Below are 12,065 nucleotides of genomic sequence, written 5' to 3' on the forward strand. Positions count from 1 at the left end.
GCACCTTAGGCTGGGATGAGCATGAAGCAAAATGGGATTGAGGTAGGGGCTGATAATGTGCCAGGGGAGAGAGCTGGCAAGCCCTGTGGTCACCTCTTCCCTATTCAGCAGAGTTGGCAGCCATCCCAGAAGGTGTACTAGTGTTACTGGGAACCAGGACAGCCCCTTGGGGTGGGCAGGGGAACAGGGCTGTGAAATTCCTGGTGGGCCCAGGCCTGGGAAGCAGTATAGTCTGGATTCAACAGAGCCTTGAACTGTGAGAAAGAAAGTTTGTATGTTCTGGAGGCTCACTCCAGGCGCTGGGGTCCTGAAAGGATCTTTGCCCTCTGGAGAATAAGAGACACCCTGTGTTTGTCCACAGTGTGAGGGAGGGCAACCCCTCCCACACCCAGGTCGAATGGTAGTCTTGGAAGGAATAGCCACACGGTGTGAAATCACTGTTTATTGGCTGTGATTCCCTCAGAGAGAAAATGTGAGGCCTCTGACATGCAGGAGGTGCAGGCACGAGGACAGACAGACAGGTAACACATGGGCTATTCTAAGCTCAGCGCCCGGTGCCCCATGCGCTAGGAACAGGATGCAGGATTGACTCAAGAGAGGGCCATCTGCTCAGAGCTGGCTTCTCAATTCATGAAAACCAGCCAGAGGCGCAGAGAATGGCCCAGGTGAGCAAGGTACTGTGGGCCGAGCATGCTTCATCTCTTTGGGCAGAGGGCATTCTGATTAGTATTGCAGTCTAATTGTTATGGCTTCTCTAAAGAGCTATGTAAGGTCATGAAGGTCAATGCTAAGCCACACACCTGGCCCAAAACTCATGGACACTTAATTCAGTTTTAATGTGGACAGGAAGGGTTATCGGGAAGACCAGGCTGGCCTTTCTGTCAAGATAAAACTTACCAAATACAGACCTCATTTACCTGAGATTCAACATATTATGATGTAAATTAAACAAATATGAAGAACAATGGCTGCTGGCTGGGCAAAGGGGAGTAGTTGGGTCATACTGCCCCTGGGCCACACACAGAACAAAACACCACAGCCCAAGCCCAGGAGCTTGCATTTACCGGCCACTATCAGCCCTTCAGAGGAGGAATAGTGGAGAGGGTGGGACACTTGATTATGCAGCCCTCTGTCTGCTCTGCACGTGAATCACCAGAACCCAGGGCTTTTAGGAATTTGGGCATTTTGAAGGTAGGTGTCTAGGGGTAAAGCCAGGAATATCTTAGGAGACTGCCTGCCCACATGAAGAGGACAGGAGGCCACCAGAGAGAGGTGGGATCAGGGAAAGATGGGACTCTGGAAAGTGCATTACAGACGATGTCAAGGGACTCCAAGTGTGTCTGAGACCACCCGCTCCAAATCTATTGCTGTGTTTCCTCTGGCCGTGGAATTCTTAAGCCAAACCTTGCAGAGCAACAGAGAAAGAGACAGCTGGACAAAATATGCAAAGGCTGCTGGGGAAGACTAGGGTGGTAGCTCACAGACAGGAAGACAGAGCGAATGGTCCAGCAGGTCCAACAAGTCCAGAAACTGGGGCAATGGACTCAGGGAAGGGCTGGGGCCCCCAAGCACCCACTGCTCATTCCCCAAGTCCCACCCCACTATGGCTGTGCTCCTGAGTTTAGGCCCTGACTGGTAGCCACCCATCCAGGGGTGGTCAGGGCTGGCCCTCGGGGCCTGACCTTGGGCAGGCTCTGTGGGAATGGTGAACTTAAGATTGGTAAGGAGGGGTCCAACCACCCAAAGGCAAGGATGCACAGCACAGGGGCCTGAGGGTCACACCCTTGCCTGGTGGGGTCAGTGATGGCAGTATGGGGAGGGGTGGCCAGAGGCTCCCGAGGCGCGAGGGGGACATGGGCGGGATAGATCTAGGACTATGGCTTATTTTTGCGGGGGTAGGGGGGCTGCATCTGCTCCCAACATCCCTTGTTGGGGGGAGACTCCGCGGGGGTCTGTACAGTGGGCAGGGCTCCTGGTGCTGACCCAATATCATTACTTCTTGAACATGTCCTGCAGTGGCCCAGGCAGGTACTTGATGACAGTGTCCAGGATGCTCTCATCTTCCTCCTCTGGCTCATCGCCACAGCCCGGTGGGATAGCCTTCTTGGGTCGAGTCAGGCTGCCTTCCGAGTTGGCCTCCATGGCTGCCTGAGCCTCAGCCTCACGCTCCTCCTTCTTCTTGATGCCATACTGTAAAGGAAAGGGCAGTCAAGGCGGGGCTTGCATACTTCCCTCCCCAGTTCCCAACCTGGGTGGCACTGATGTAATACCAGAGAAGCCAGGTCCTCCCTGCACTGAAGAAACCAACCAGCGGCTCTGAAAGGTGTTATTTATGGCTGAGGAAGACTCCAGCTAGGTTCCAGGCCCATCCTGCTCACCAGGGCTCCAACAGTTATCCCACCCAGGTTTTAGAAGAAACACACAGAAGATGGAACAATTAAGAGGTGCCTGAAGGACACATGGGATGTGAAAGAGAAAAAAAAAATCTGGGAGTGTGTGGAGAGAAGACTCAGCAGTTGCAAGCGCTTACTGCTCCTCTGGAGTAACCCAAGTTTGATTCGCAGTGCCAGAGTCAGGCAGTTTATAAATGTCTGTAACTCCAGCTCTAAGGAATCCAAAGTCTCTGACCACTTCGGGCACCTGTGCTGATGTGCACCTACCTACACTGTAGACACGTGCCCTACATGTAATTATTAAAAAGTAAATTTGAGGGGTGCGACAAGGGAGGAACAGGAGCGGCAGGAGGGTGGAGAAAATCGCAAAACACACTTTGTTTATCATGAGACCATCGAGGTAAGAGGCTGCTCTGTAGGATGCCTTGGTGGAGACTCCTGGCACACCTCCCCCTCCACATCACTCACTAATCCTCTTTCTCCAGCCGCCTTTACTGCAGATCACCCCTCCTGGAAGCCTGAGGGCATATAAACCCAACAAACTCACTGCTTCCCACCGCCACCCCCACACTTGTGAGGGAACACAGAGACTCCTGACATCTGCTCTGCCACCAGCCTGCCCCACCCCCACAAAGAAGCGGCATACTCCATCTCCAGATGGGTGTCTGCCCGGGCGCTTGTCCTTTATCAGAGGTGCCTTTCCTCTCTCTTGGTGGATTCCAGTGTAGAGGATGCAGTAGCTAAATTCAATCAAGACCAGAGGACGCCGAGGATCCCTTGTTGGCATTTAGTCTAGGCTCCGCCCCACAGTTACCTGGCAACAGCCAGGTATGCCTAACTCGCAGTAAAAAGGGCCTCTTACCCCCTTTTCTCTCTCTTGCCCTCTTGCTCTCTCCTCTTGCTCCTGCTCCCTTTCTTTTTCCACTCCCTTCCACCTCTCTCTCACATGCTCATGGTCGGCCTCTACTCCACCTCTCTCTCTCTCTCTCTCTCTCTCTCTCTCTCTCTCTCTGCCTTTCTCTCAACTCCCCCTCCCCATGCCCTGAATAAACTCTATTCTATACTATACCAATGTTGAGTGGATGGTTCCTCAGGGGGAAGGGATGCCTCAGCATGGGCCCACAGAGGCACCTCCTTCCCTGACACCATACCATACTTCCACTAAATATATTCCTTCTTTCTATCTTTTTATAAAACACAACCTCCCTAATAAATAAAAGGGCTCATCTCTGCTTCCTTGGTCATCCCTCCACACCCTTAACAGATCTGAGAATATAGGCCTTGATGACCAGGGGATGAAGCGTGGCAGGAGGACAGCCATTTCCCTAGGACCTGCTAGTGCTAGAGAAGTGCTGGGTCAGCTGGCATGAAAGGCATACAGCATAGGCCCTCTCCACGGCTGCAACCTGGCACTGGTCTCACTGCAGATCAGCTACTGGGAAAACCTCATCCACACAGACAGAGCCCCTGTGCTGCAGAGGGAGAACATGTGGCTAGTGTCCTGTGGGATAGTGCGTGGGCCAGAAGAGATGTCTCCAGAAACTAGGTCAGGCCAGAGCAAGTTTCCTTCCAGCCTGAGGAAGAGCTGCAGGAGTAGGCCAGGTGAAGTCTGTTGGCAATCAGAGAGGCTGAGCTACCTCTGTGACTATTGCCGTGGTTATGTTCCTGAAGGCTAGTCTGTCCACTGAGGATCAAGGTCACTCTGAGGCTACAGCCACACTGAGCTCTCTTAGGGAACGTCCTGGTTATTCTGCCAGAGGATGCCATTTAGACCACATCCCAGAGCCAGACTCAGGTGCTGTGGCCTGTGCTGATCTTCTGGACTCCAGGAATAAATGCCAACCTAACCCAGGCCAGGTATCCATTGTGTCAGGTGTCCAGAAGCATCAGCCCAAGGACAGGGCGACGGGAAGTAACAATCAGGTATGCAAGAAGGCACACCTTTCCGAGCCAGGTGAAGATGTGGAGGAGCTGGATTAAGGGGGTTTCATGTATAGGAGACAACAAAAGACCTAAGAACACTGTTAAGTAAAGGCTATGAGTGCTAAGAGCCAACAGCTCTGGCCAGTCTCCACCTGCACGGCTTTCATCACCATACAGGCTGAGAGAACCCAGGTGAGTACAGAACTGTGGGTGCAGAAACATGCCAGCTCTACACCTGGGCCTTGTCTCCTCACCAGAAGAAAGGTTCTGACTCAACAGACAGTTCACTGTGGGCGGCTGGAAGCATACACAAAGCATGTAGTGCATATGCAAACCTGGAGGTGTGTGTGGAAATCTGGCTGTGTGCACAAATAGGTGGTAGAAATAGATATTGGATGGTGGGTTTGCAAATCAAACACCTGCTCAGATGGCTTCCTAATGGATATGGATACTTCTCCAGGAACCGCCCCACCCTGGGACAATCCTGAATGGCCATGCCCAGTTCTTTAGATAGGTTATCAGGAGCATCACACCATGAGGATATGAAAACTGACCCCATTCTTAGTCTCTTCCTCTCCCCCTTATCACAGAGGAGCCTTGGAACACTGCTCAGCTCTCACTGTCTGACCAAGGCTCAAGACACTAGGGGTACACATAGCTCAGGGGGAGGCTGGGGATCCAGTCCTAGTGGGTAGCAGGGACTGCCCAGTGAGGGCTGAACCAGATCAGCAAGATGTACACCTATGGGGAGCTGGGGAGATGGAGCATCAGCAGCAGAGGCCCAGGAGTCAGGACTGATAGCTTCTGGGTGGCCAGCCAGTGATACAGAAGCAACTGGATGTCTGGAAACATGACAGCTTCCATCCCATCCTGTCAGCATGGGATGATGTGGGGTAGGGCCCAGTACATCTGGGAGTGCCTGGGGCTTTGACCCTACAACTTTCCCCTCTTGGGCTCACCCTTTTTATCTGCACCAGAGGAGCCTCTTTTAGGGGATCACTTGAATATTCTGCATTTCTTTTCCCTAATCAGCCAGGCATAGGCTGTTGAACCTTCTGAAGCAGGGGCTACCAACCTTCCTAATGCTGTGACCTTTTAATACAGTCCCCTCATGTTGTGGTGAACCCCAACCATAAAATCATCTCATTGCTACTTCATAACTGTAATTTGCTACTGTTGTGAATTGCAAAGTAAATATTTGTGTTTTCCAATGGTCTTAGGGGACCCTGTAAAAGGGTCATTGGATCCCTCAAGGGGTCTCAACCCACATGTTGAAATATTGTTTTGAAGAACAAATTTCTTCACAATTTCTAGGGAAATGCGTAAAAACAGAGCAGTGGATAAGGTACCCTGCATGTCTTCTTTGAGTCCCAATTTTTTAAACACACCGAGAGGTCAAAGCTTTGTGGGTAGGGTGGTATTTGGCAGGAACTTCCTGAGGGGTACTGAACCAAGCACAGGACTCTCCAGGATCAAAAACCCAGCCCCAACCCTGAACTTGCCAGAGCCACTGCACACCTGGGCATTAGCATAGCACTCTACTCCAACCTTGTTCTATTCCCTCTTAACTCTACCTAGGGAGGGACCTCTGTGGCTCTCAGCTCTCTCTTGCTTTTCTTTCCGTCCCTCTAAGCACCCCCCCCTTAGCATCACTGTCTGTCTGTCAGTCTCTAACTCTCTATCTACTTCTCATGTTCATCCTCACCCCTCTTGATACATTACAATTAATTTTGGGGTCTGCTACCACGTCACTCACATGATCAATAGCACATCTTGCTAAACACAATAAGTGACTCACTGGCTGTGGAAGGTAGGGGCAAAGCAAACTGAGCAAGCACCTTCTACAAGACCCAGGAAACTGCCCAGTGACAGTGCTTCAAGACAAATGTCAAGTGCATAGCCCAGACCCCATAAACAGCACTCTACAACCAAGTGTGAATGGAGGGTATGCTAGGGCTTACCTCGGAGGCCAAACATAGGTGGAGAGGGGAGGCCAGCTACACATTTGGCCCTTTGTGAGATCAGGGACCTAATGTCTCCAGCCACCCACTGGCCATCTCTCGCTATCCACCTTAGGAGTTACAGCTTCCTTCCCTGTGAGTCGCAAAGATCTGGCCCAACCACAGACACATGAACAGAGAACCTGGTGTGGATGTACAGGCAGGAAGGGGGATCTAGAACCTAGGATGTCTGCTCCCTAGTTTAGCAGCTCAAGTCCAGGACTGGAGGATTATGTGACCTACTCCCTGCTCCCCACCTACTCACCCAAGCCTGCTGAACCATCCCCACAGGGCCTGGAAGGATCTAGATGACTTGTTTCTTCCCATGGCCTGGAGCTTCCCTTCTGGAGTGGGCAGGGACCATCCTCTTAAAAGAGGTGGCTAAATGTGGTCCTCAATTCAGGATTCCACATGGGTCCTCAGTTTTTCCATTATGAATAGGAGGCACAATGCTCTCTGACTGCCCTACTACCCCCAGAGACAGCCACAAAGGTGACTGGGAGCAGGGACGCTGCCACCCATCCACCCCGCGTAAGTCCAGGAGGCAAAGGTAAAGGGGAACTTCTGGCCCTGATTTTCCTGACCCACAAAGACTCCCAGCTCAGCCAATCCCCATTCCTCTCTTAGAGCCTTCTTTCTGGGCAGGGGCCAGAACTCCTGGAGAACAACCATTCCTGACGTGAGGAGTAGGAAAGGGCAGCCCTCAGAATGACCCCCAACCAGATTCAAACACCTATAGTCCCCCAATAGTGAAGTCCCCAAGGTTTAGATCCCTGAATTAGGAGTGAAAGGGGAGCTGTTAGCCAAGGAAGGAAGCTGTTGCCTCTGGTGGGATTGCTGCCTGCAGTTCTCCTCTCTGCAGTTGCTCACCTTGTCTCTTATGCCCTGCCGCATGACCTCACGTTCTGCCTCCATCTTGGCGTACTTTGCTTTGCGCTCCTCCTCTGCCTGCCGCAGTGCCTCCTGCCGCTCCTCCTCCTTCTTGGCGGCATCTGGGTCCTTCTCCTCGTCACCCCCAAGCATCTTCCCCATGTCCTTGGTGGCCCCTGGGAATAACAGCAGAGATCAGGCAGCATCATTCTGGGTTCCTAGTCCCTTCTGCTGGCCGTGAGTCCAGTAGTGCCCATCCCTTGAGAGAAGTGAATGTGTTGGATGGTTTTTGTGTGTCACACACACACACACACACACACACACACGCACACACACGCACATGTGCACGCACGTGCACACACACACACATATATATAGTGAGTGGTTGTGTTGTAGTTGCATGTTCATCTAGTTATCTGTGTGTATGGCCATGTCACTGCACATGTGTGTTTGTGTGCACTGATGTATCTGCTCATCTATGTGCTCCTGAGGCAGATGTGCATCCTTCCTGAGACGTTTGTCCTGCAGAGGATTGAACAGAAGGTGATGGAAGGGAAATCCAGATGTGCAGATGCATAGATGATGAACAGGCAGGAACAGACGTATGGTGGGCAATAGTAGCTGCTAAAGTAGGTGACAGGCATGTACCCATAACCCAGGCTGAAGGCACTGCTTATCTTCAGCACCAAGCCCTAATTGCCCCTATGCTAGGTACCACTTTTCTCATGAGTTCCTGAGTCACAGGCCCTACAGAAACCACCCCAAACGCCCTTGCAGCTTAGCCCATAGGACAGAGGCTATAATTACACACCAATGGGTGATCCTTAGCCCATTGTACCCAGACACCAATGACACTCAGGAAGGGGACCTGGCAAGCCTCAAAAGATCTCAGAGTGGGGTGCTGGTTCATGGAGTTTTGTGTCTCTGGAGTACCTGCCAACCCTACACACCATGACAATCAAGAGCCAAGCCAGCTGTTCTCTTTTTGGTGCATGATGCCCTCTGACCATGTCTGGGAGGCTGGTGGACCCCGGGTAAGAAGGCAGAGTCTCTTCAGTAATGTGGGACAATGATATTGGGCACTAACTTCTGAGCCTGGCTCTTCAGGTGCCTGAAGAGCCAGGAGTTCTCCTGAGAGCCAGAGATATTTTGGCTGCCTGAAACTCTAACACAGGTAATAGGGTATAAAGAGACCAAAGACATCTTTTTGTTGATGTCAGGATGGAGACAGAGAGCAATCTTGAAAGAGTCTTTTCCTAACAGAGCAGATCAATGAATCTAACTGAAAATTATGAGCTTCATGGTCGGCTTTCAGTTATAGCTAGAAACTTGCCAAGGAGACCCTGGGTCATGAAGTAATCTTCCAACAATTTTACAGGTAACTCACTAGAATCTCTCTGCTTCTAGCACAACTGTCTCTGGCAGGTGTTGAGGCAGGCAAGGACAAAGCTCGCAATCCTGGCTGCTTTCATGTAAAATTTATATTCTTACTAGAGCAAGCTAATTCACACTTAAGTGAGAGACCCATAATTATTTCTCCCTCTGGGAAGGTACTGGCATTCTAAAACAGAAAGAACTGAATCTAGTGTCTGTCTCTCCCTAGAGCAGTGGTTCTCAACCTGTGGGTCAAGATCCCATGGGGACTGAATCACCTAAAAACATTGGAAAACATAGATATTTACCTTATGAATATTAACAGTAGCAAAATTACAGTTATGAAGTAGCAATGAAAATAATTTTGTGGTTGGGGATCGCCACAACATGAGGAACTGTATTAAAGCCCACAGCATCAGGAAAGTTGAGAACCACTGACCTAGAGGAAGGTGAGCAGTCTCTGGGGTGCAACAGTGGGGGCTTTGTGGCTTGTAGCTGCCTGTTTAGGCCTGCCCCCCACCCCACCCATCCATAGGATGGAATGGAAACTATTTACTGAGCGGTAACTATGCGCCACTATGGAGCTGAGTGCCTGTTGGGTCTTCCTTGAACCTTCCTTACACACCAGGGATTCCTGATTGGAAGGAAGATCTACTTTAGATGTTGCACATCTGAGCCTTCAGACTACAGAGGCAGCAGCTCTTGGAGGCTGGGTGACCCCAGGCTGTGGTACATGCACATGGTGGCATTCACACACCCATATTGACAATTAAATATGGGTATGTACATGCACACACATATGAGAAGGGTTTTAATAGATCTTTTTACCAAGGAATGAATATATATACATTCTTTTAATTCCACCATGCTTTTAATTCCAGAACTTGGAAGGCAGAGACAGGAGGATCTCTGAGCTTGAAATCAGCCTGATCTACAGAGTTCCAGGACATCCAGAGCTACACAGAGTAACACTGTCTTGAAAACAAACAAAACCAACCAAACAAACCAAAAAGTTAACCCAGTGTAAGATTGGAAGAGAGGATCCATAGAGGAAATCCGAGCTGATATGGAAAACAACAGTGAAGGAGGATGTGCTTACGTCACACGGGTGTGACATCACATCACACGGGTGTGACATTACATCACATGGGTGTGACAGCAGCACTGCTGTTCTTCATGAGATAAATAAACTAACAATAATGAGCATGGCATCTTAAGAAGACACGGTGCTCCGTGTCTCCACTTCTCTTGCTGTTCACATCTTCTTCTATCTAAAACACTCAGGTTATTCCAGCAAAAACTGACCAGCACTAACTACAGAGAAGGATGGCAAGAGGTGACATTTACTTAAGGCCAGTTGTTTTGTCCCCAAGCTACCCAATGGCAGCTGGACACACATAGGAGAGGACTTGCATTTACAATGTTGGAAACAAACTGCATTTGACAAGGAAATCTATAGAATCTGTGAATTATGGTGCTATCCATTTAAGCTCCAAGGCTTGTGGAAGACAAACCATTCCCCTGCCGGGCAAGCTTACTGTGAAGATGGTGACATACATACCGCGGGGTGCATTTGCATGCTGTTTGGATTGAATCTCTGACTTAGACTTTTGGGTATCTTAAAATTCCTGATAAATGTGAGGTTCTGGCGGCACAATGAATGACAGAAAAAAAAATAAAAATAACAAGCCTGAAATAGTGATGTACACCTGTGGTCTTAGAACTTGAGAGGCAGAGGCAGGAGGATCATGATTCTAAGCCCAATCTTAACTAAATCGTGAGTTTGGGGGCAGTCTGAGCTACATGAGATCTTGGATCAAAGCAGAATAAAACAAAACAAAACAATAAAGAATGAAAACACACCCTCTCCAGAGTCCTAGGGAGGCCAAGAGAGTAACAGATAGTTCCAAAGTGCTTGTGTTGTAGATGCTTTCTATGTCATCGTATCCACTTCTGGAGAAGGTGCACACTGAGTCCTTGGAGAAAGGGGATTCATGGCAGAGGCTTGGGAAAGCAGCCAGACGTTATTGCATACACCCTTCTACCTAGCCATCTCACGCTAGCCATCTGACAGGAATGGATCTTTGTTGAGTCATGAGCCCACAGATGTCCACTACCCTGGCACGAGGCTAGAGACAAGGATGTTTTGGGCATGTGGTCACATGACTAGGTCACATCTGTGGCTGCAGTGCACTTGGGGATGTGGCACACCCAGGAGAGGATGATCAGGGTCCTAGAGGAGGTTGAGGGGACTGCCCAGTGCACTACAATATGTCAGCTCTGTGCAGAAAAAGACATCACAGTCTACAAGGAAAACAAGGAGAAAGCCCCACGGGCAAAGATACCCATGATTTCACAGTTCTTTGAAAAAAATACAAGAGGCTACATGTCAGCTTCCCCATAATCCTCACCCCTCGGGAAGCTCCGCTACAATGGGATACGACTCCATGTGCCCACTGGGACGTGTATTGCAAAAACAGAAAACAGGAAGTATTGGGAAGGTTTGGGGACGGGGAACCTTGTGCTGGGACAGTGAGATGCTGCTGCTCTTGCAGAGGACCTGGGTTTCCAGCACCCAAGTGGCAGTTCACAATTGTCTGTAACTCCAGTTACATAGGATCCAATGCTCTCTTCTGGTCACCAAGGTCACTGAACACACATGGTACACATATGCACTTGTGGGCAAAACACTTACATGTATAAAATAAAAAGGCCAAGTACAGAATTACCATATGACCCAGTAATTCTACCAGTGAGTGCATACACAAAAGTGTCGAAAGCAGGAACTCAGACAGATATTTGTCCACCATTGGTCTGAACAGCGTCAGTCACAATATCCAGGAGACAAAGCCACAAGCATCAGCCCACAGGTGAATGAAGAAAGAAAAGAATGTGTCTGTCCATATCTTACATCTTGTTCAGCCTTAAAAACAAAGGAGGTTTTAGGTGAAAGTGGACAGGGTGACGGGGGGTGGGGTGGGGGGCAGTTGGGGGGAGAGGGAAACCTGATCTGGTATTGGGTGAGGGAAATGGACTGAAGCCCTGAGGGCCAGCAGAAAGAATGGAAACAGGCAACCTCAGGAAATAGGTGGTTGGGGGACCCCCCAGAATGCACCAGAGATCCGGGAGATGAGAGACTCCCAGGACTCACAGGGAGAGATCTTAGATGAAATGTCTAACAGTAGGGAGAGGGAACTTATACCTTGAGCAGGAAGACAGGGCATCAAGTGAGTCACATTTCTGACCCATAATTGTTCCTGCCTGAAAGAATTACAGTGATGGAAATGGAGAGGAGCCTGAGGAAAAGAAGGTCCAGTGATAGGCTCAAAGTGGGATTCAGCTCAAGGGAAGGTCCCAAAGCCTGACACTATTACTGAGGCTATGGAGCACTCACAAAAAGGGATCTATCATGACTGCCCTTCAAAAGACCCAACAAGCAACTGAAAGAATCAGATGCAGATATTTGCACCCAACCAATGGACAGAAGCAGCTGACCCCTGTTGTT

General features: G+C 49.9%; 1 protein-coding gene across 1 annotated transcript in view; it reads right to left on the reverse strand.

Annotated features, from left to right (window-relative positions):
* Positions 1-426: 426 nt before the first annotated feature.
* Cplx1 (complexin 1) overlaps positions 427-12,065 on the reverse strand; it is a 32,115-nt gene continuing 20,476 nt past the window's right edge. The window contains exons 3-4 of the mRNA XM_021163829.3: positions 7,187-7,362; positions 427-2,190 (exon numbers count right to left, since the gene is read on the reverse strand). Coding sequence (XP_021019488.1) covers positions 1,993-2,190; positions 7,187-7,362 — 374 coding nt within the window. The 3' untranslated portion in view covers positions 427-1,992. The remainder of the gene's footprint in view (positions 2,191-7,186; positions 7,363-12,065) is intronic.

The sequence above is a fragment of the Mus caroli genome, unplaced genomic scaffold, assembly GCF_978045245.1.
Source record: "Mus caroli unplaced genomic scaffold, Mus_caroli_1 scaffold_4, whole genome shotgun sequence".
Taxonomy (NCBI): Eukaryota; Metazoa; Chordata; class Mammalia; order Rodentia; family Muridae; genus Mus; species Mus caroli.